The sequence below is a fragment of the Aotus nancymaae genome, unplaced genomic scaffold (genome assembly GCF_030222135.1).
Source record: "Aotus nancymaae isolate 86718 unplaced genomic scaffold, 86718_ANA_hifiasm-v0.15.2.pri h1tg000090l, whole genome shotgun sequence".
NCBI classification, from domain to species: domain Eukaryota; kingdom Metazoa; phylum Chordata; class Mammalia; order Primates; family Aotidae; genus Aotus; species Aotus nancymaae.
Genome location: NW_026988505.1, coordinates 6,546,812 through 6,566,971, shown reverse-complemented (window position 1 = coordinate 6,566,971; position 20,160 = coordinate 6,546,812). Strand labels below are relative to the sequence as shown.

Here is a 20,160-nt window from a genome sequence, read left to right as displayed (position 1 = left end):
GAGACCCCACCAAAAAGCTATTAAAACTAATAAACAAGTTCAAAATCAACAGACCAAAAGCCCTTAATATTTCTATACACCAAAAAGCAGACAATCTGAAAAAAAATAAAAAAGGACAAATAAAATTAAATACCTAAGACGTAACTGAACCAAAGAAGTAAAAGATCTCTACAATGAAAACTGTAAAACACTGATGCAAGAAATTGAAAAGGACACAAGAAAATGTAGACATTTCATGTTCATGGATTGGAAGAGTCAATATTGTTAAAACGTCCATATTACCCAAAGCAATCTACAGATTCAGTGTAATAACTATCATACCAATGACATTCTTCACAGAAACAGAAAAAACAATCCTAAAATGTATATGGAATTACAAAAGACCCAGAATAGCCAAAGCTATCCTGAGCAAAAAGAACAAAACTGGAGGAATCATATTACCTGACTTCAAATTATACTAACAGAGCTACAGTAACCAAAACCACATGGTACTGGCACAAAAACAGACACATAGGCCAATGAAAGAGAAGAGAGAACCCAGAAACAAATCCATACATCTACGGTGAACTCATTTTTCACAAAGGTACCAAGAACATACATTGGGAAAAGGATAGTCTCTTCAATAAATGGTTCTGGGAAAACTGGATATCCATATGCAGAAGAATGAAACTAGAGTCCTATTTCTCACCATATAAAAAAAATCAAATCAAAATGGATTAAAGCCTTAAATCTAAGACCTCAGAATATTAAACTACTAAAAGAAGACATGAGGGAAACTCTTCAGGACATTGGACTGAACAAAGATTTATTGAGTAATACCCCACTAGCACAAGTAACCAAAGCAAAACTGGACAAATGGGATCACATCAAATTTAAAAACCTCTGTAGAGCAAAGAAAGCAATCAAGAAATGAAAAGACAACCCACAGAAAAGGAAAAAATATCTGTAAACAACCCATCTGACAAGGGATTAAGAATCACAATATAAAAGGTACTCAAACAAGTCTATAGGAAAAAAACTAATAATCCAATTAAAAATGGACACAAGACCTGACTGGACATTTTCCAAAGAAGACATACAAATGGCAAATGGTATATGAAAAGGTGCTCAACATTAGTGAACATCAGAGAAATACAAGTCAAAACTACAATGAGGTATCACTCACATCAGTTAAAATGGGTTTTATGCAAAAGACAGGCAATAACAAATGCTGGTGAGGATGTGGATAAATGGAAACCCTTGTACGCTGTTGGTGGGAATGTAAAATAGTACAGCCACTACAGAGAACAGTTTGGAGGTTACTCAAAACACTAAAAATAGAACTGCCACAGGATCCAGCAATCCCACTGCTAGGTATACACCCAAAAGAAGGGAAATCAGTTTATCAAAGAATTATCTGCACTTCCAATGTACACTGCAGCACTGTTCACAATGGCCAAGATTTGGAAGCAACCTAAATATCCATCAACAGATAAATGGATGAAGAAAATGTGGTACATGTACACAATGGAATACTACTCAGCCATAAAAAGAATGAGATCCTGTAATGCGCAACAACATGAATGGAACTGGAGGTCATTATGTTAAGTGAAATAACATAAGCCAGGCAAAGAAAGACAAACTTCACATATTCTCACTTATCTGTGGGAGCTAAAAATTAAAACAACTGAATTCATGGAGATAGAGTGTATAAAGACAGTTACCAGAGGCTGGGAAGGGTTGTGCTGGGGGGCGGAGCCAGTGGAGAAGCGGGCATGATTAATGGGTACAAAAACATAGTTAGACTAAGATCTAGTATATAATAGCACAACAGGATGACTATAACCAATAATATTATAACTGTACTTTTAAAAATAACTAAGAGTATAATTGGATCGTTTGTAACACAAAGGATAAATGCGTAAACTGATGGATACCTCATTTACCCTGATAGGATTATTATGTATTACATGCCTGTATCAAAATCTCATGGATCTCCTATATTAGTCAGGGTTCTCTAGAGGGATAGAATAGGATAGATATACATAAAAAGGGGAATTTATTTAGTATTAACTCACACAATCACAAGGTCCCACAATAGGCTGTCTGCAAGCTGAGGAGTAAGGAAGCCAGTCCAAATCCAAAGCTGAAGAACTTGGAGTCTGATGTTCAAGGGCAGGAAGCATCCAGGACAGGAGAAAGATGTAGGTCGGGAGGCTAAGCCAGTCTAGCCTTTTCATCTTTTTCTGTCTGCTTTATAACCTGGCTGTGCTGACAGCTGATTAAATAGTGCCCACCCAGATTAAGGGTGGGTTTACCTTTCCCAGTCCACTGACTCAAATGTTAACCTCTTCTGGCAACACCCTCACAGACACATCCAGGATCAATACTTTGCATCTTCAATCCAATCAAGCTGACACTCAGTATTAACCATCACACTCCCTAAATATATACATGTATGATCCCATGAAAATTATAAATTTAAATTTAAAAAACCAAATCATTTATCTTTTATATTTTTATCTATCAGTATAGTTTTGTAGTTTTTTTAATGCTTTTATCTAATTCTATACCAGAATTAAAAGTGGTTTACTTGCCACCATTACAATAGTTCTGTTTTTGTCCACTTATTTCCCCTTACCAGCGTGTTTTTTCACATGCTTTCATATTGCTGCTTAGTATTCTTTCACTTCAACTTCAAAGAATACCTTTAGCATTTCTTATAAAGTAGCATTTCTTTTGGCTTTCAGCTCAGAAGAGGCCAAGGTGCAACCTTCTTCGGTCATCCCGAATCTGGGTTCATCAGACACCAGTCACCTCCACCATGCCGCTGAAGTTCGACCCCAATGAGATCAAAATTGTATACATGAGGTACACTGGAGGTGAAGTCAGTGCCACTTCTGCACTGGCCCCCAAGATCAGCCCCCTGGGTCTGTCTCCAAAAAAGGTTGGTGATGACATGCCAAGGCAATGGGTGACTGGAAGAGCCTGAGGAACAGTGATACTGACCATTCAGAACAGTCAGGCCCAGATTGAGGTGGTGCCTTCTGCCTCTGCCCTGATCATCAAAGCCCTCAAGCAATCACCAAGAGACAGAAACACAGCGGGAATATCACTTTCAATGAGACTGTCAACATTGGTCAACAGGTGCAGCACCAATCTTAAGCCAGAGAACTCTCTGGAACCATTAAAGAGATCCTGGGGACTGCCCAGTCTGTGCGCTGTAATGTTGATAGCTGTCACTCTCGTGACATCATAGATGACACCAACAGTGGTGATGTGGAATGCCCAATTAGTTAAGCACGGAGGAAAACATTTCAATAAAGGATCATTTGACAACTGTTAAAAAAAAAAAAAAAAGGTAGATCTTGCAGTGATGAACTTCTTCGGCTTTTGTTTAGCTGGAAAGGTCTTTATTTCTTCTTCATTTTTAAAGGATGGTTTTGCCAGCTATAGTATTCTTGGCTGGCTGTGTGTATTTTTTCTTTTTTCCCATTCAAGTACTAACCAGGCCCAATCCTGCTTAGCTTCCAAGATCAGACAAGATTGGGTGCATTCAGGGCGGTATGTCTATAGACATATTTTTTTTCTTTTTTAACAACAGTTTAACTGTATCACCCCACTCCCTTTAGATTGTAATGTTTCTGCTGATAAACCTGCTGATAATCTTAGAGGAGCTCCCTTGTTATATGAAAAGTCACTTTTCTCTTTCTTCTTTCAAATTTCTCTACCATTGACTTTTGGCAATTTGATTAAAATCTTTCTCAGTGTGGGCTTCTTACCCTTTCTTTGGTTTCATCCTACATGGAGTCCTTTTAGATTCTTGAATCTGGATGTCCATTTTCTTCCTCATATTTGGGATGTTTTGCACCACTATTTATTCAAAAAGGCTCTCCATTCCCTTCTCTCTCTTCTCTTTTTGGGACTTCTATAATGGGTATATTGGTCCACTCAATGGTGTACCATAAGTCCCTTAGACTTTACTTTTCATTCATTTTTTTCCTCTGATTTGATCAATTTAAATGATCTGCCAAGTTTGCTGATTCTTTTTTCTGCATGAATGGGTCTGCTTTTGAATCCTTAATTTTTCAATTCAGTTATTTCTCAGATCCAGAATTTGTTTGGTTCTTTATTATAGTTCCTATCTTCTTGATATTCTTATTTTGTTATTGTATTTTTTCCTGATTTCATTTAGTAGACTATCTCCGTTCTCTAATAGCACATTGAGCTTCTTTAAGACAATCATTTTGAATTATTTGTCAGATAATTCATATATCTCTATTTCTCTAGGGTCAAATTCTGGAGATTTTGTTCCATTAATTGGGCCATGTTTTTCTGTTTCTTCCTATGTCTCATTATTTTTTGCTGGGAGAAATAATGAGACATAGGAAGAAACAGAAAAACATGGCCCAATTTCTTTTTCATGAAACATAAAAACAAGACCCAATTTTTGGGGGGGCATTTGAAAAAAACAGGCACCTCTCCCAGTCTTTATGGACTGGCTTGGTACGTGGGAAGACCTTCCCCAATCAGCTCAGCTAGAGATTCTGGGCCCTCTCAAACCTTTTCTGGGATGAATCTTCTCTGGACTTGTACATGTAATGTCCCAGTTAAAGAGGTCTGCCAGTTTCTTTTCAGTTGCTTGTAATCTCTCCATCTCTCTGGTGTTTGTGGCACTGCAAGGTGTCTGGTAGAGCAACAGGCTGCAGAGCTCTCGCTTCTCAGCAGCCACCAGACATCCAACATACGCTGGTTCTATCAGCGCTCTGAGTCAGGCATAACAGGAACCAGTCTCTTGGGCAGCCCCCTGAAAAGCCAGAATGTTGAATGCACTTTCCATTCTTATCATTCCTGCCCAACGGATAAGCCAAAAACCACATTACTCTCTCCTGACTGTGCTGAGTTGTCCTGACTTCCACCAGCAGCACTGCTGCAAAAACCCAGTGAACTCTTTTTTTCTCTGAAGCCCCTAGGCATCCAAAGTATGCCAGTTCCCCGATGGCACTGAGTCAGGAGAGACAGAAACTAGTCAGTCCATCAAGCTGCCCCCCAAAATACAGAATGCTGGACTTACATTCCATTCTTTACTTTCCTACCTGTGGGAGGGTTGGGTGTTTACTACCAATCATGCCAAGCTGTGCCACCTTCAGGGAAAGGCTATAGCACGTGAAATTACATGACTTTTTTTTTCCCTCCTTCAATGTAGCTGTTCTTGGCTTTGAGCTTGCCTGATGTACTGGGACTTCTTAACTGGTTTCTGTAATTCTCATACATCCTTTTGGACTGTATATTGTTGTCAGTCAGAACCTGTGGGGGAACAAGGTCTGGGGCTTTCCACTCCACCATTGTGTTGACCTCACACATTTTATGTGGAGTGACATAAGAGACTTATGGTCAGTTGGGTACCCACTGGTATCTGGCATCTGAAGTGGGTGCAGTCTTGTGGGAATTAGTCCTTAATCCATAGGGTCTGTGCTAATTCTGGATAGGGAATGTCAGAAGGAAACTGAATTGCAGGATACCCAGTTGGTACTGAAGAATTGGTTGGTGTTAGAAGAAATCACACATAGGGACACATGTTTTTACGTATGACAAAAAATGAAAAGGCATGAGGATGCCATCCTTAATCACAGTTACAGACTGTCTTTTCTCTATAAAATTTATTGGCATAAGCTCTTTCCACATCAAACTAATTGTCTGCGTTATACTGTGGGGACAAAACTTCATTTTTTAAAACATCTTCAATATAAAACAATTTTATTTTAAAAAGAAATATTAATCATCTTCAGTCAACAAGCTTAGTATTAACCATAGCCAACTATCTGGCAAAGAATAGCTAAAGGAGATCTAAGTAGTTACAAGGAAATATTAAATCACACCAGATATTATTTCAACCTAATATTTTTCAGTTTAAGAAATTGAGACAGGAATGAGGGGATTTCAGGCAGCACTCTGACAAACAGTGGGTCCCTGTAATGGTTGTGTAATAAAGACTCCTGGCTGTGATACAGTTTGCTGCTATAGCAGAACAAACAAACAAACAAAAGACATGGTATATATTTCTTTTTCTCCTAAGTCCAGGAGAGCAGACAGGTGTTCAACAGTGTCAGAAATCCAGGTTCTTGCCTCTTATTCCTCTGCCACCTCTGGAAACTGCTCTCATCCACAGGGTGAAAGAGAGTGCACCACATCTATAATCTCTGTGAAGGGGAAAGAGAGGTGGCAGGGCACGTCCAGGAAGATGCCCATGTTGCGTGTCCTCACATGTGGTAGCCAGCACTCAGTTATGAGCCCTGCAGGGTAAAGGATGCTGGGACTTCGGGCCATGGGGCAGCCATGTACTCACTGAAACCTGCTATTGGGGGAAATCTACACATTGTCTCAGAAGGGCACGTGTTAGCTCCTAGGCTCCCTAGCAAGACGATGAATTCATCACATAGTTCTTGCTGTCTACAGAAACACGGTCCAGCTCTTCTAGCTTCTAAACCGTTAGGGTGAAGATCATGAATACAATCACAGACTGTTCTAAATATCTTCTCCTTGAATACGATCTCATTCATTTTACATAGGATAAGGACCAAATAAGACCATTTATGCAAAAGCACTTAAAACTATACATACACATGCACACTAGCTAATAAAATGGAAGCTCAGGAAGAATGTAAGTGAGCTTCATGACAATGCTATTTATTTCTGAGTTTAGCATTAAGACTTCCTATTTTTACCCTAAATCACAACAAATTCTATATCACAAACTAATGAATTAAGTTACCTTACAGGCAGAAGAGATTTCAAAGATCCTTTAGTCTTTATTTACCAAGGGTCGGTAAATAACTGCCTGTGTTTGTAAATAAAGTTATACTGGAACAAAGCGACTTCCATTCATTTACATGTTGCCTATGGCTGCTTTCGCCTGCAACTGCAGAACTGAGTGATTCTGACAGACTGCAGGGCCCACAAAGCCCACAACAGTTACTATCTGTTCCTTTACAGTAAAAGTTTGCTGACTCCTGCTCCAGAGCCCTCACTTAAACATGAAGTCTAGAGAGAGGAACTTATTTGCCCCAAAGTCCCAAAACGAGTAACAGCACTGGAACCCATTCCTGCCTCCAGACCATCTGAGAGAGGCTTTTCCAGCACCATGCTGTCTTCCTTCTTCTTCCTGGTCTCAACCACTTATCAACCAAATTACGAGCTCTGAAATGGAGGACGAGATTCTCGTACATTTTTACAGTGCCACAAGCTAGAAGCATGTAAGCCTCTCCCTTCCCACCCCGTATCACTGCTGGGCCCCTCAACTCTGAACAGCAGATGTCATTTCAAAGCCAGCACATCCATCAGCAACCTCACTGGGCTGCTCCCACAGCCAGACCACCAGGGACTTCCCTGGGACTCTTAGGGCACGCCCTTCTCCTGACCACCCTAGCTCAAAACTCTTAGCTGCAGCTGCTCTTCTGCCTTCATCTTCACATCCAAAGGCACCAACTCTCATCAGCACTCTTTGGCAGGCTCACCTTTTCCGACCTGTCCTGACAAATCCTCCATGTGGAACTCAGGTTCTCATTTCACAGCTGACCTCCCCCACTAGAACCCGAGCTGTTTCATGGGCATCTTGCCCCCAACCCCTCCTCCTTAGACAGGTAATCTTTACAAAATACAACCAAGCTGTTACTCCGAATTCTTCAGTATTCAGCTAACAAATGAAGCCTATACTCCTTAATGGGATTTTCCAGTTCTCCCCTGTACTGCCCTCCTGTGTCACTTCAACTGCTTCATTTTCTGTCCCCCTCCCCCGATTATAAGTAAAAAGGGCTGTGATACAGTTTGCAGCTATAGCAGACCAAAACAAAGAAACAAAAGACATGGTACATATTTCTTTTTCTCCTAAGTCCAGGAGAGCAGTTAGGTGTTCAACGGTGTCAGAAATCCTCTATCAGTAGAGGGTAGGTGGACATACACTGGTTCTCTTCTCTCACAATGTTCTAGTGCTTCTCACTTGCTAAGTTTCCAGAGAACTGTTCATCTCCAATAGTAAGACTTCTGCCGAGAAACTCATTAATAGAAAACTCAAGCAGGGCAAAAATTAAAAGTATACTGTCATGTTTACTGTATTGGAAGTTGAGCCAAAACACAATTTTATCAGTGCTTTCAAAAGGCACTGATTGTTGAAGCTCTAGTTACTTTTTAATATAAAAAAAAATATTTGGAAAATGAAGAAAAATGGTATCACAGATTCATCGTAACATATAAGGTAAGAGAAATAATGCAACAAAGAATATAAACCCAGAAAAACTTGGATTCAAATTCCTATTGGTAGCTGCCAACACACATAATTTACAAGGTTACAACTTTACACAAGTTATTTAACTTCTCTAAGTTCCTCGAATGTAAAATATAATCTCATTCACAGTAGTTATGTTGTATAAAGTGCCACAAACAGTCAATTAGCAAATACTGAATTATTGCTGTTAGGAAAAACACAAGGCCAGGGTTCCTGCCAGCCCCTGGTAACAACTTTCCATTAACAATCAATGCATGACCTTGCTTTGATTTAATACCTGCTGTGGATTCACTCACACCAGACTCTCAGCCACCAGCCCTATAACTCATGACTGAGCCATCTCTAACACAGGTGCTCCCTCCGTAGGGAGCGCCAAGCCTTCTTGTGCTTGGGAACACTAGACAGCACTTCAGCACTACACTTGCGGGCTATGATAAACAGTGAAATCACAAGCAAGCACAAAAACGTGAAAATAAGGTAGCTCTCAATAGACTGGACGTAGGATACATGCCTCAGCGGGGAAGGAACTCGCTGGGTGATAAGTGTTTGCTCTCTGCAAGTCTGTGGACAACTTTGAAGGCACTGTGAGTAATAATTTGGAGATTACAAATAAATTTTAGCAAGTAGCTGAATTTGCAGATATGGAATCCACAAATAATGAAGATGAACTGTAACTACTTTTTGGGCTATTGTGAGAGGCTGCAACAGCTATAAAGCACTCACTCTAATGCCCAGCACATGGCAAGCACCAGTATCATCATCCAGGATTCCATCCTCTAAACCAAGACATGCTCTGACTAAAAACAAAACAGCACACTCTGAGTGAAAAGCATTCCTCTCTGCACACAACAGCAGCCATCATAAAAGGACTCAAGTTATCTTTCAAACGCTGGAACTAGTATCTGCCACTTCATTTAGAATGTTTTTGTAAAGAATATTGCACTTCCATCTGAAAGATTATAAAGCTACATCATGGTTTTAATACACATTTATTAATAGCACATTTATTAATTGCTAATAAATAGTAGGGCCTCTCCTTAGATTCAAACTTGTCAGTGGGTTGTGCACACACTCGCCTGGTTCCCAAGTCTTCGGGAGCAGCTGCACCACCCTAGCTCATGGGTCCCTCCCTTTCTAGACAAAGCCAAGGTGAGAGCAGGCAGTTTTCCCTCACAGCAGCCCCCACGAGACACCCAAAGCAGAAACTATGGTTCGCCTGGTTATGTACAGAAGACACAACCTCAACTAAGGCGAGGTGGAGGATCAGATAAAACTAAAATAAAACAACTTCCCTGCTCTAAGCGGACAGGAAGACAAAAGAAAGTGTCCCTGGTCTGTGGTCTGCATTCGACTCACTCTGAAATAACAGGTAAAACCCTCCTGAGCTTCAGTCTTTGGCTTTTAATTCCTGAGGCAAGGCCGACAAGCTCTATACATACATCCACTCCCCAAATGCAGGCATAAAGCCAAGTTGCCCATTCCTGCCAACAGGTGATCTAGAAAAAGCAGAAGACAGACTGCAGGGTCTCCCATCGTATGGACAAGTGCCCACCTGAGGCAGATATGAGTACAGTGAGGTGGGCCCACCAGCTCTGGCTCAGCAAGCTAGGCTCCATGTTCAGTAACATTCAGTTTCCAAGACACGGATTGACTCACATAGTGAAACCCACAGCATAACTGAAATGTGTAAGAACTGCAGCTTTTAGACATTCTAAGTCATGCCACCTTAAGCTCTAGCAAAAACCAATGAAAGTACATCTTATCAATTAGGGTTTTAAACTCTCAGGAATAAAAATTTCAACCTATTATTAACATTTACAGGTGAACATTATACAGAGTAATATGCTAGGGCCTGGGAGGCAGATACTTAGTCCCTCATCATTCTGCCCTTCAGTGGCTTACTAAAAAGATACAGTCAAGACACCCGGAATTTACCTAGCTAATTGCTTGAGGAGTTCCACAGGCCCAAGCAAGTAAAGGAATACACCACCATCTTTAGTGAGCTAATCTGAGTCTGGAAGAAGATTCTAGAGCTGTGCTTTCCAAATCAGTTTGCATTCACTAAAAACAGCTACTGAGGACCTGAAATAGGGCTAGTAGAAATGAGTTTTTCATTATTCAAATTTCAATTTAAAAACATTCCATTTCAGTTATGGAAAACTTTTAAGTATGTTTGAAACAACTCAGATAAAGTAACCTACTTTTTCAGCTATACATTTTATAAACTCTAAATACTGGTCAAGTATTTCTGAAGAAAATTTAGCATCCAATTTGATACATATTTATTAGTATCTTTTGCTGCTAAATGTAAAATACACAGATTTCAGACTATGAACAAAATGTAAACAATCTCAGTAATAAATTTTATATTAACTATTGATATAATATGCTGAATATACCAAATTTAAAATATTGCATTAAAACTTTTTAATGTGGCCACTAGAAAATGTTTGCTATATTTCAGTGGATGAAAGCACCATGCTGTTCCATAGGCAGGAGCTCCCCAAGCATCGGTAAAGAGAAGCCAGCTGAATCCGGAGCTCATGAGCAGCACCCGGGATCCTCCTTCCCTTCTATAATAGGATAACTGACCCTTCCTGCTTCCTCTCAAGTAATCACCCACGTAGATTTGACTAAAGTACTCTGCTGACTGAATATCTGACTCAGCTCCTATGAGAGCCCAATTAGCCTAACCCTACAAACATCTGTTTACCCAAGAATGAATCTGCATGGAGATCAACTCCCCTAAGCCTGGAGAATTCCTGCTCCCCCTCTAGACTCCAGAGTTCCCGCCCTGACTCAATTGTGAGGCTCCCATCGGGTGCCGTAAAATGGAAACTCCACACCAAGTACACTCCTCTCACAGGCACTGCTGAGCCCCACGTGGACCTGGCTCCCTTCCTGGCCTTGGGGATACAGCAGTGAGCATTCAGCCTAGAATGAGACAGCCCTCCAGAGAGGCTCATGCTGTCTAAATGTCCATCATACGAGAAGTGCTCAAATGCGGCTGTCCCGGACCCTCCTGCCTGCACCGCACCCCACTGTCCAGAGCAAGGGATACCAGAAGATCAAATCCTAAGTCAGTAAAAGACACTAACTATTTCTATTCTTTAATAACAAGACCTACTCTTTCTTCTTTTACTGTGTCTGCCAGAGAAAATTATTAAGGGCTGGAGATGGATGATTTCATTTAGTTTTCACTATTTCATTTCAACGCAGGGGCAGGACAGCCTGGTTTGACCACAAGGTTTATAGAAGTCTTCATTAGACGAGTAAACAAGAATTTGCCAGGGTTTGAGAATTAGGACTCCTTTAAGGTCAAATGCTAAATTAGCCTCCTATCAGTCTCACAACTACCTGAAACAGAAGATGACATTTCCCAGAAGAGATGGGCCTACCTAACTTCAGCTGTCACCTGACTCCAAGTTGCAAACCCGGCCTCCCCATAAAGATAGGATCAGGTTGGCAATTTTGTCTTGAAAACATGAATACAATGGGTTGCATCTACTTGGCTATATAAAAGACAAATTTTTTTCATCTTCACAGTCTATGCCTGTGATATATCACATCCTAGCTAAGTACTCCTTCATAATAAAATTATTTTCTTCCTCTTCCAATATTGTTAAGTTTTCTGGGTTGGGAAGAGGTTTTGTTTTTAGAACAAAATGTCTGTGACATTTCACTACTGATAAAGCTTCTGTAGCATTGTTAAAACAGGGAGATTCAATCAAAGCTATCTCAATAGGGTGGAGAAGTTTGGTTCAGCTCCGGATAGGCAAAGACAGCTGTGATTTGCAGCCAACCACAAAGGGGTCTTGGGATGGAAAGTGAACAAGAGAAAGGGTGGGGGATTCTTGCTACAAGTGGGCCAAGCACTCAGACATCAAGGCCTGGGGATCAGGAACTCAATCAGACATCCAGCGAGGTTCTCACTGCAGGGACTTCTCCCAAGGCTGGGTAGGACAAAAGCGAGGTCCTGACTAAAGCTGGGTCAGGGAGAGTCTGTCAGCAGCTGTGTGACCTTCCCAGCCCCTCCCACTTTGCGCCCAGTTTCTCCATGTGTCAGATGGTGGCACCAACCCATATCAAGGGCTTATTCAACAGGGGCTAAGCACAGCCTCACTAAACACTAGTGATAGCTCTACTTATCCGAATTTTACAACTAAAAAAACAAAACTGAAGTTTGGCTAGGTCAAGTGGCTTAACAAAAGGCAGAGATAGGGTGTAGATCCAATCAAGGCTCACCAGAAACCAAGTCCAAATCTAAACTACCTGACCATATTTTCATGCAAATACAGTTATCTTGACTAGAGTTTCATACATTCAGTGACATGGTAACAGGACTGATGGAGAAGTCTTTAAAAGTCTTTAGTAGGCTTGTAAACATATAAGAAGCTACTGAATATCAATAAGAGAAAGGCAAATTAAAATCACATTAAGACGCAACTTTTCTCCCCATCAGATCTAAAATCTTGAAGACATGAGCATCACATCACGCTGGTAAGAGTGTGGTGAGAAACATTCGCATATGCTGCTAGCTGGAATGTAAACCAGGACAGCCTCTTTAGGAGAGCAATTTGGAAACATCCATCAAAACCACAAATGCATGCTCCCTTGGATGGCTCCACTTCTAGATATGTGAAATGACTATGCTGCAGGCCTGTAACAGAAAAAGACTAGAAATGACCCCCTAAAGACATCAGTAGGGGACTAGTTTTTTAAATCTGTACTTAAAAACCTGTATATCCATGTAAGGAAATGCAACTGCTGTGAACTGAATGTCTGTGTCCCCAGAACTCACATCCCCTCATGTGATGGCATTTGCAGGTGGTGTCTGCGAGACGATCGGGGTGAGATGAGGCCGAGAGTGGGGCCCCCATGATGAGATGAGTGTCCTAATATGGGAGTAAGAAGCTAGAGCTCCCTTTGCCTTGGGAGGAGGCAGTGTGAAGGCAGCACCCTCTGCAAACCAGGAAGCAGCCCCTCACCAAGAAAGAAGCACCCTGATCTCAGACTTCCAGCCTCCGGAACTGGAGAAATAAATGTTTGTTGTTGAATCTGCCCAGTTTATCCTATTCTGTTACAGTGTCCTGAATGAACTAAGATGACTGTTCAACATTTAACACACAAATACACATGGAAGAAGGAAGAAGCTCTTCAAGTATTGATAAGGGCTACCACTTATTACAAGTGGGAAAAGACAGGTATGAAGGTGTTTACTGCAGGTTAATGTCTGCATAAGAAAACGGTGAATATTTGCTTTTATTTTTAAAGAGAAATAATGGAAAACAGTTAACAAAATGTTAGCTATACAGACAAGGAGAGAAAGGCCTCTGCCTCCCCACATACCTGCCCTCCAGTAGAACATCAGGCCTTTTCTGGAATTGAGGTGCTAATCAATACCATCTATTGCATTTATTCCACTCCTTTCTTCCCAGACACCACTAAAGCACACGTCACAGAGCCTCTCAGTGCCATACAAGAGTGACTTTGTGTCATCTAAACTAAGGTTCACTATTCCTTGGGTCTTCCCATTTCCAAGCATGATTTTAAAACACCTGAAATAGTCCTCGATTTCTTTTTTCCTTTTTTTCTTTGCAATGTCTACAGAATATGTCTAAGCCTTTTAAATTTTTAACTGAACACATGTCAAAGATTCTGAGTTTTGTTTAGAAAGACATTAGTTAAGGCTAGCCAAATCCCTACCCAATCCAGTTTAGAGGCAACAGATGAACTCATCTACACTGTCCGTGTTAGACCCGTCTAAACCATCTGTCCGTGTCGAACAGGTCTCTGCACTTCTTTATCTACTATTTGCATAAAACTTTGAGGGGCACAGGTCAAAAAATGGCTCAGCAACCTTTATATACACCATAAGAGGCCCAATGAAATAAATTGTGTCACAGTAATTTAATATCATTTAATGTCACACAGCCTTAAAATGGATTTTTTCCAGCTGGCAGTGCTGGAACAGGAAGCACTCCATGAGACACATACTATGAAGGAAACGACTCAAGGTACAGAAAAACGTGAATAGTGAGACAGCAAATCTTTGTTTCTGAACATACACTATGTATCTGCATAAATGCTTTATAGACAGATACACAGAAGAGCTTAACAATGTTTCCCATTAGAAAGGGAGAAGAATTTAAGACCTAACACTTAATCTCAAGAAATATTTTACCATATTCATTAGCAGTTTTTTTTAAAGTAATATTAGATTCATTAAAACTTGTGTCTCCTTGTTGACGGACTGCAGTGAATGATTCTCCTTATAAATATCATGGTTATATTTTAATACAAAAGTGTACTTATGACCAAAAAAAGGCCAATAGCCTAAACAGATGCTCAGAAATTTAGTTTCTAAAATGTTAAAATTATTTTAGTAATAGTTAAGTCTCCTTTAAGTCCAAGTAATTTTGAATGCTTCACATTTCAAATCTATTAGAACCTAACATTATCTACTTTTTCACTTAAAAAAAAAAATAGCTGTGTAACCTGATTTTCAAGAAAGGCAACAGGACAGGGATGATTGCAAACAGAATGCCTTTCTAGAATCAGGCAGAATGTGCTCTCAACCTGCACGTTCAATATCACACTGACTGAAAAATTTGGAGGGTAGGACAAAAGACTAAGAATGAAACAGAACTGAGAATTTCTACTATGACAATGAATTTAACAGATTCATTAAATCCTATTTGCATGTTAATTCCTATTTCTCTCAACTTCAAAATTTCATAGGCAGAAGTTTTATGGTAGACTTTTCATGAATTTTAAAATTTAATTCTAAGACAAGTTAGCTTTTCCATAAAGATAAGTCCCCTTGAAGAATTAACTAAATTAAGAATGACTAACCAGTCACAATTAACACACATTTTCTCTATTTTTACATAGCAATGTTTTTTCAACACAAACTTTAGATACCCTTAATAACATAACATAAAAACCACAGTCAAAATTCACAACTAGCAGATAACTGAGAAAATCTTGGGTACAGTGACGATTTTTTAAATATAACACCAAAGGCACATCCATGACAGAAATAATTCATAAGTGAAGCTTCATGAAAATTAAAAACTTCTGCTCTGAAAAAGACACTGTCAAGAGAATGTGAAGTCAAGCCACAGACTGGGAGAAAATCTTTGTAAAACACATACATATAAAGGACTAGTAGCCAAAACATACAAAGAACTCTTAAAACTCAACAATGAGAAATCAAACCACCTAATTTAAAAATGGGGCAAAACATCTGAACAGACATCTCCCCAAAAAAGAGACACAGATGACAAGTATGCATCTGAAAACATGCTCAATACATTCGTCATCAAGAAAACGCAATTCAAGACAAGGAGACATCACCACACACCTACTAGGATGGATGAAATCTAGATACTGACAGCACCAAATGCTGACGAGGATGTACAGCAACAGGAACTCTCATTCATGGCCCATAGGAGTGCAACTGGTGCAGCCACTTTGGAAGGCACTTTGGCAGTTTCTTATAAACACTCTCATCATGCAATCCAGCAATCACACTCCTAGGTATTTACCCAAGTAAGCTGAAAACTTACATTCACACAAAAACCAGCACCTGATGTTTACAGCAGGTACATGAATAAACTGATGTTGGTTGCGTGAAAGCAACCAACATGTCCCCAGAGGGTGAAGAGATAAACTGTGGTACACCCAGACAGTGGAGTACCATTCAGCGCTAGAAAGAAATGAGCTACACGCCATGAAAAGACATGAAGAAACCTTAAATGCATCTTTCTAAATGAGAGAAGCGTACCTGAAAAGGCTACACACTGAGTGAATGCAACCAAATGACATTCTGGAAAACAAACTATGGGGACAGTACAAAGATCAGTGGTTGCCAGGGGTTCCGGGGAGGAAGAACACACAGAAGGTCTCTAGGGCAGGAAAACTCCTCTAATGGTGGACACAGTCAGTACACACACCAAAGGGTGCACAACACTGAGCGTAGCCCTCCCAGGTGAGGATCATGAGCCCCGTGTAGGTCCACAGATTGTAACAAACCCACCACTCTGTTGGGAGTGTTGATAGTGGGGGTCCGGGGATCCATGAGAACTCTCTGTACTTTCTCCTCAAATTGCTAATTAAAAAAAAAAGTTCTTGTGGAGATGAGGTCTTGTTATGTTGTCCAGGCAGATCTTGAACTTCTGGGCTCAAGTGATCTGCCCGCCTCAGCCTCCCAAAGTACTGGGATCACAGGTATGAGCCACCACACCTGGCCTGAAAAATAGTCTATTAAAGTCCCCCCCTCCCCCGACACAAACACTTTAGAAGTATAGATGACAATTCTATAAACAGAAAATCAGAAAAGGAGCTTTAAATAGGCGCTGCCAGTGATTGAATCTAGGTGGAGTATATGAGGGTGTTCAATCTCCTATTATTCTACTTTTCTGTATGTTAGAAATTTTTCAAAATAAGAATTTATGGCCAGGCCTGGTAGTTCACACCTGTGATCCCAGTACTTTGGGAGGCTGAAGCGGGCAGATCACTTGAGGCCAGGTGTTCAAGATCTGCCTAGATAACATAACAAAACCCCATCTCCACAAAAACGTTTATTGTTTTTTTATTAGCCGGGTGAGGTGGTGCGCACCTTGTAGTCCCAGCTATTCCAGAGGCTGAGGGAGGAGAATCGCTTGAGCCCAGGCTGTAGCCAGCCTGCGCCACTGCACTCCAGCCTAGTAGGCAAGACCCTGTCTCAAAATAAAATTTAAAAATAAAAACTTAAGAGAAAAAAGTAGGTTTAAGGATTCATTAAGAGAAATGCGAGAGGAACACAAGAAGGCTCAGTTTAAAATTCTCAAGGCTTTATCCAGAAACAATAAATAATGCGGCTCATCTTTGAACAACATTAGTTATAGCTTCTGCAGTTAACTCTATGGCCACATATAAATTCTCATGATTACATTCAAGAGAGCGGCTGTTTAGAGTAACCGTTAACATTTTGAAATTAAAAAAAAAAAAGGGGGGGTCGGTAAGCACTATTTCTCAAAGACAAGTTCAGATAGTAACCATATTTAAAGGTTTAACATAATCAACTCCATTTTCCAAGAGTTGGGAACGGAATTTAACTTCTATAGGAAATGTCTACCAAGAAGAAACAACTCCAGTCCCTAAGAAAAACTCTTCTGCTCGGAAACTATTTCCAAGTCCCCGGAAAAAAGATACAAAGCCTTAGCTTCCATTCGACCTTAATGGCAACAGGAAGAAGATGCCAAACGTTTAACAGAAAAAGATATTTTATGACCCTCATTTAAAAAAGAAAGAAAAGCTTGATTTCTGACCTGAATTTCATGTACATGAAAAGGAGCACTTCACTGGGAAAACGGGAGCGGGGGGAGGGGGTGCCCACATGTAAGGCACACAGGGCCCACCTGGGAGCCCTTTTAATTAAAAAATTCTAGACATACCAAACATATCTCCACACTCGTCAGGCAAAGGCCTTTCAGTTTTCAGCATAAGGGCCTTCTGCCAGATTCCTTCAGAAAAACCAAGGATTTACGAAAACACTTGTTATGCAAACAAATACTTAGCACACTTAACATTGAGCTGCGGTCGTTCAAAGCTGCTTAGTGTCCACGAGGAGGCCGTCCGGGCGCGCAATGATTCAGGCATTCTCGGCCAGCTCCGCAGGGGACGCGAGCACCTGGCGTGGACCTCCGCCTCCTGGGCCCACGACGCCCACGCTGCGGGGTGCGAGCCCCGCATCCCCTCTCTCCTGGGACTGCGCCCCCCAAGTAACACGCGTGGGGGGCACTGGGCCCCCCCCCCGCCAGCGGCGAGGACTCCGGCAACCCTGGCCAGTAACGCGGAGAGGGAGTCCACGCGGACCACAGCGGCAACTCAGCCCCGGACCAGCCTCGGGTCAAGTTCTCCCACTCCGCACTCGGGCACCTAGTGGGCCGCACCCCGGAGCTACGCAGCCCCAACCTCATCTGCGCGCCCAAACTGTGCTGCCACCTACCCGCACCTCCACCTGCGCGCCCCCCACCCTCGCCCTCCACCTGTGCGCCCCTGGCCTACCCGCACCCCCCACCTGCGCGCCCCCTCTCACCTGCGCCTGGGCGGCGACGGCGGCGGCGGCCTGTGGCGGTCCCCCCCGCAGGCCGTCCTCATCCTCGGGGGGCTCGTCCAGCAGCACCCGGCCCCGGCCCAGCTTCCACATGCTCGGGCGGGCTCCGGCGTCCCTGCGTCCGTGCGTCGAGCCGTGAGTCCCCGTCCCTCCCGGCCGCCGGACGCTCTGCCTGCGGCTCCTGCGGGACGCGGGCCCAGTGGGCCGGGCGGGGCCGGGCGGCGGGCGGGGCGCCCCCAGAACCGGGCCCGCCCCAAACCCTCCCCAGCCCGGCTCGTCCCCAAACCTTCCGCAGAACCAGACCCGCCCCCGAGCCCTCCCCAGAACAAGTCCCGCCCCAAACCCTCGCTTCCCCAAACTAGACCCGCCCCCAAGCCCTCCCCAGAACCAGGCCCGCCCCCAAACCCTCCCCAGAAACCAGGCCCGCCCCCAAACCCTCCCCAAAACCAGGCCCGCCCCCAAACCTCAGAACCAGGCCCGCCTCCAAGCCCCCACCATCAACCAGACCCGCCCCCAAGCCCTCCCCAAAACCAGGCCCGTCCTAAACCCTCCCCAGGACCAGACCCACCCCTAAACCTTCCCGAGGCCCGCCCCAAACCTTCCCCAGGACCAGGCCCGCCCCTAAAACCTCCTCAGGACCAGACCCGCCCCCAATTTCGACCCGGCTGCGAATCCCATTCCCCCCAGGCAGGTCCACCAGGCCCCTCCTCCCAGTGTGGTCCGCGCCACCGCCCCGGCGAGACCCTCGCCCCTCACTGCTCTTCTGAATGACGTCCTCACCTCCGGCTACCCGGTCACCTGGTTCCCCCCACCTTGGCCCCCACCCACCCGTCCCTAGCTGCTTCCTCACCCGGGAACCCCCCACCCTGAGCCTCCACCAAGGCCCCTGGCCCTGCCCTCTCCCGGGTCCCCGGGTTCCTCCTCCATTCCCGAGCCCTCACCTGGCCCCCCAGATTCCCTCCTCCCCCCGCCAGCCCACTCACTCCCAGGCTGCCCCCTCCCCCACCAAGCTCCTGGACCCCGGCCTGAGGGCGTGGCCACGTCTGCTGGGTCACCACAACGGTCGAGAGGCGCAGTGCGCTTGCGCGCCCCTGACGCTAAGGCCTCGGCGAGGCTGAGGGGAAAGTCGGGGTCGCAGGGTCCACCGGGCGGCGCCCCTACCCCAGCGCTTCAGGGCATTCTTCCGAGCCAGGGCGTCGGGCCCCCGGGACATCCGGGACCCATCCCCGCCGGCGCCCGACGTCGCGAGATAACGGGGGGCGCCAAGAGGAGGTCGCGCCCCGCCCGGTTGGGCGGTGGGGGCTTGGGGCGGCGCTGGTCTGGGACGGCGGTGGCGAGGCGGGGATCGGGCCCGGGTCCTGGAGAATGTTTTCCCGCGTGGCTGTGGCTTTGTTAGAGTCAGGGGCGGGACAGGCGCCCACAGATTCCAGCGGACAGAACTGCCTGGTTCCCGGGCCGAAAGGAGCGGGCGAGGCGACCCCGAGGCCGGGACGGAGACGTGGGAACGGGGATCTTCCTGGCATCCGCAGCGAGTTAACTTTTCCCGCGTTGCGCTTCGTATCGCTTCTTTCTCACACCAAATATGTATTCCTGTGTTGAGTCATGTAAACGCGCGTTTTAAAGGAGGATCCGGAACTGTGAACTCCCGAGAAAACTCCAAGCTTCGTAACTTTACCATTCTTAAACAATGAAATGTACCTTTTGAGTTTCCCAGAGGTGATGAGCAGCAAAGCTTTTAAGATGAAAAGGGCTCTGAATTGTCTTAAGGAGCTGCGGGCCAGGATCCCGGAGAACCGAG

General features: G+C 43.7%; 1 protein-coding gene across 2 annotated transcripts in view; it reads right to left on the bottom strand.

The window, feature by feature from the left end:
• TDRP (testis development related protein) overlaps positions 1-18,455 on the bottom strand; it is a 51,436-nt gene extending 32,981 nt beyond the window's left edge. Inside the window, exon 1 of one of the 2 annotated variants that reach the window (XM_012458698.3) lies at positions 18,345-18,455. In XM_012458698.3, coding sequence (XP_012314121.1) covers positions 18,345-18,455 — 111 coding nt within the window. Of the gene's footprint in view, positions 1-4,542; positions 5,795-18,344 lie in introns of those variants that run through there. The other variant, XM_012458697.2, reaches the window with a different exon arrangement.
• Between the last annotated feature and the right edge of the window lie 1,705 nt (positions 18,456-20,160).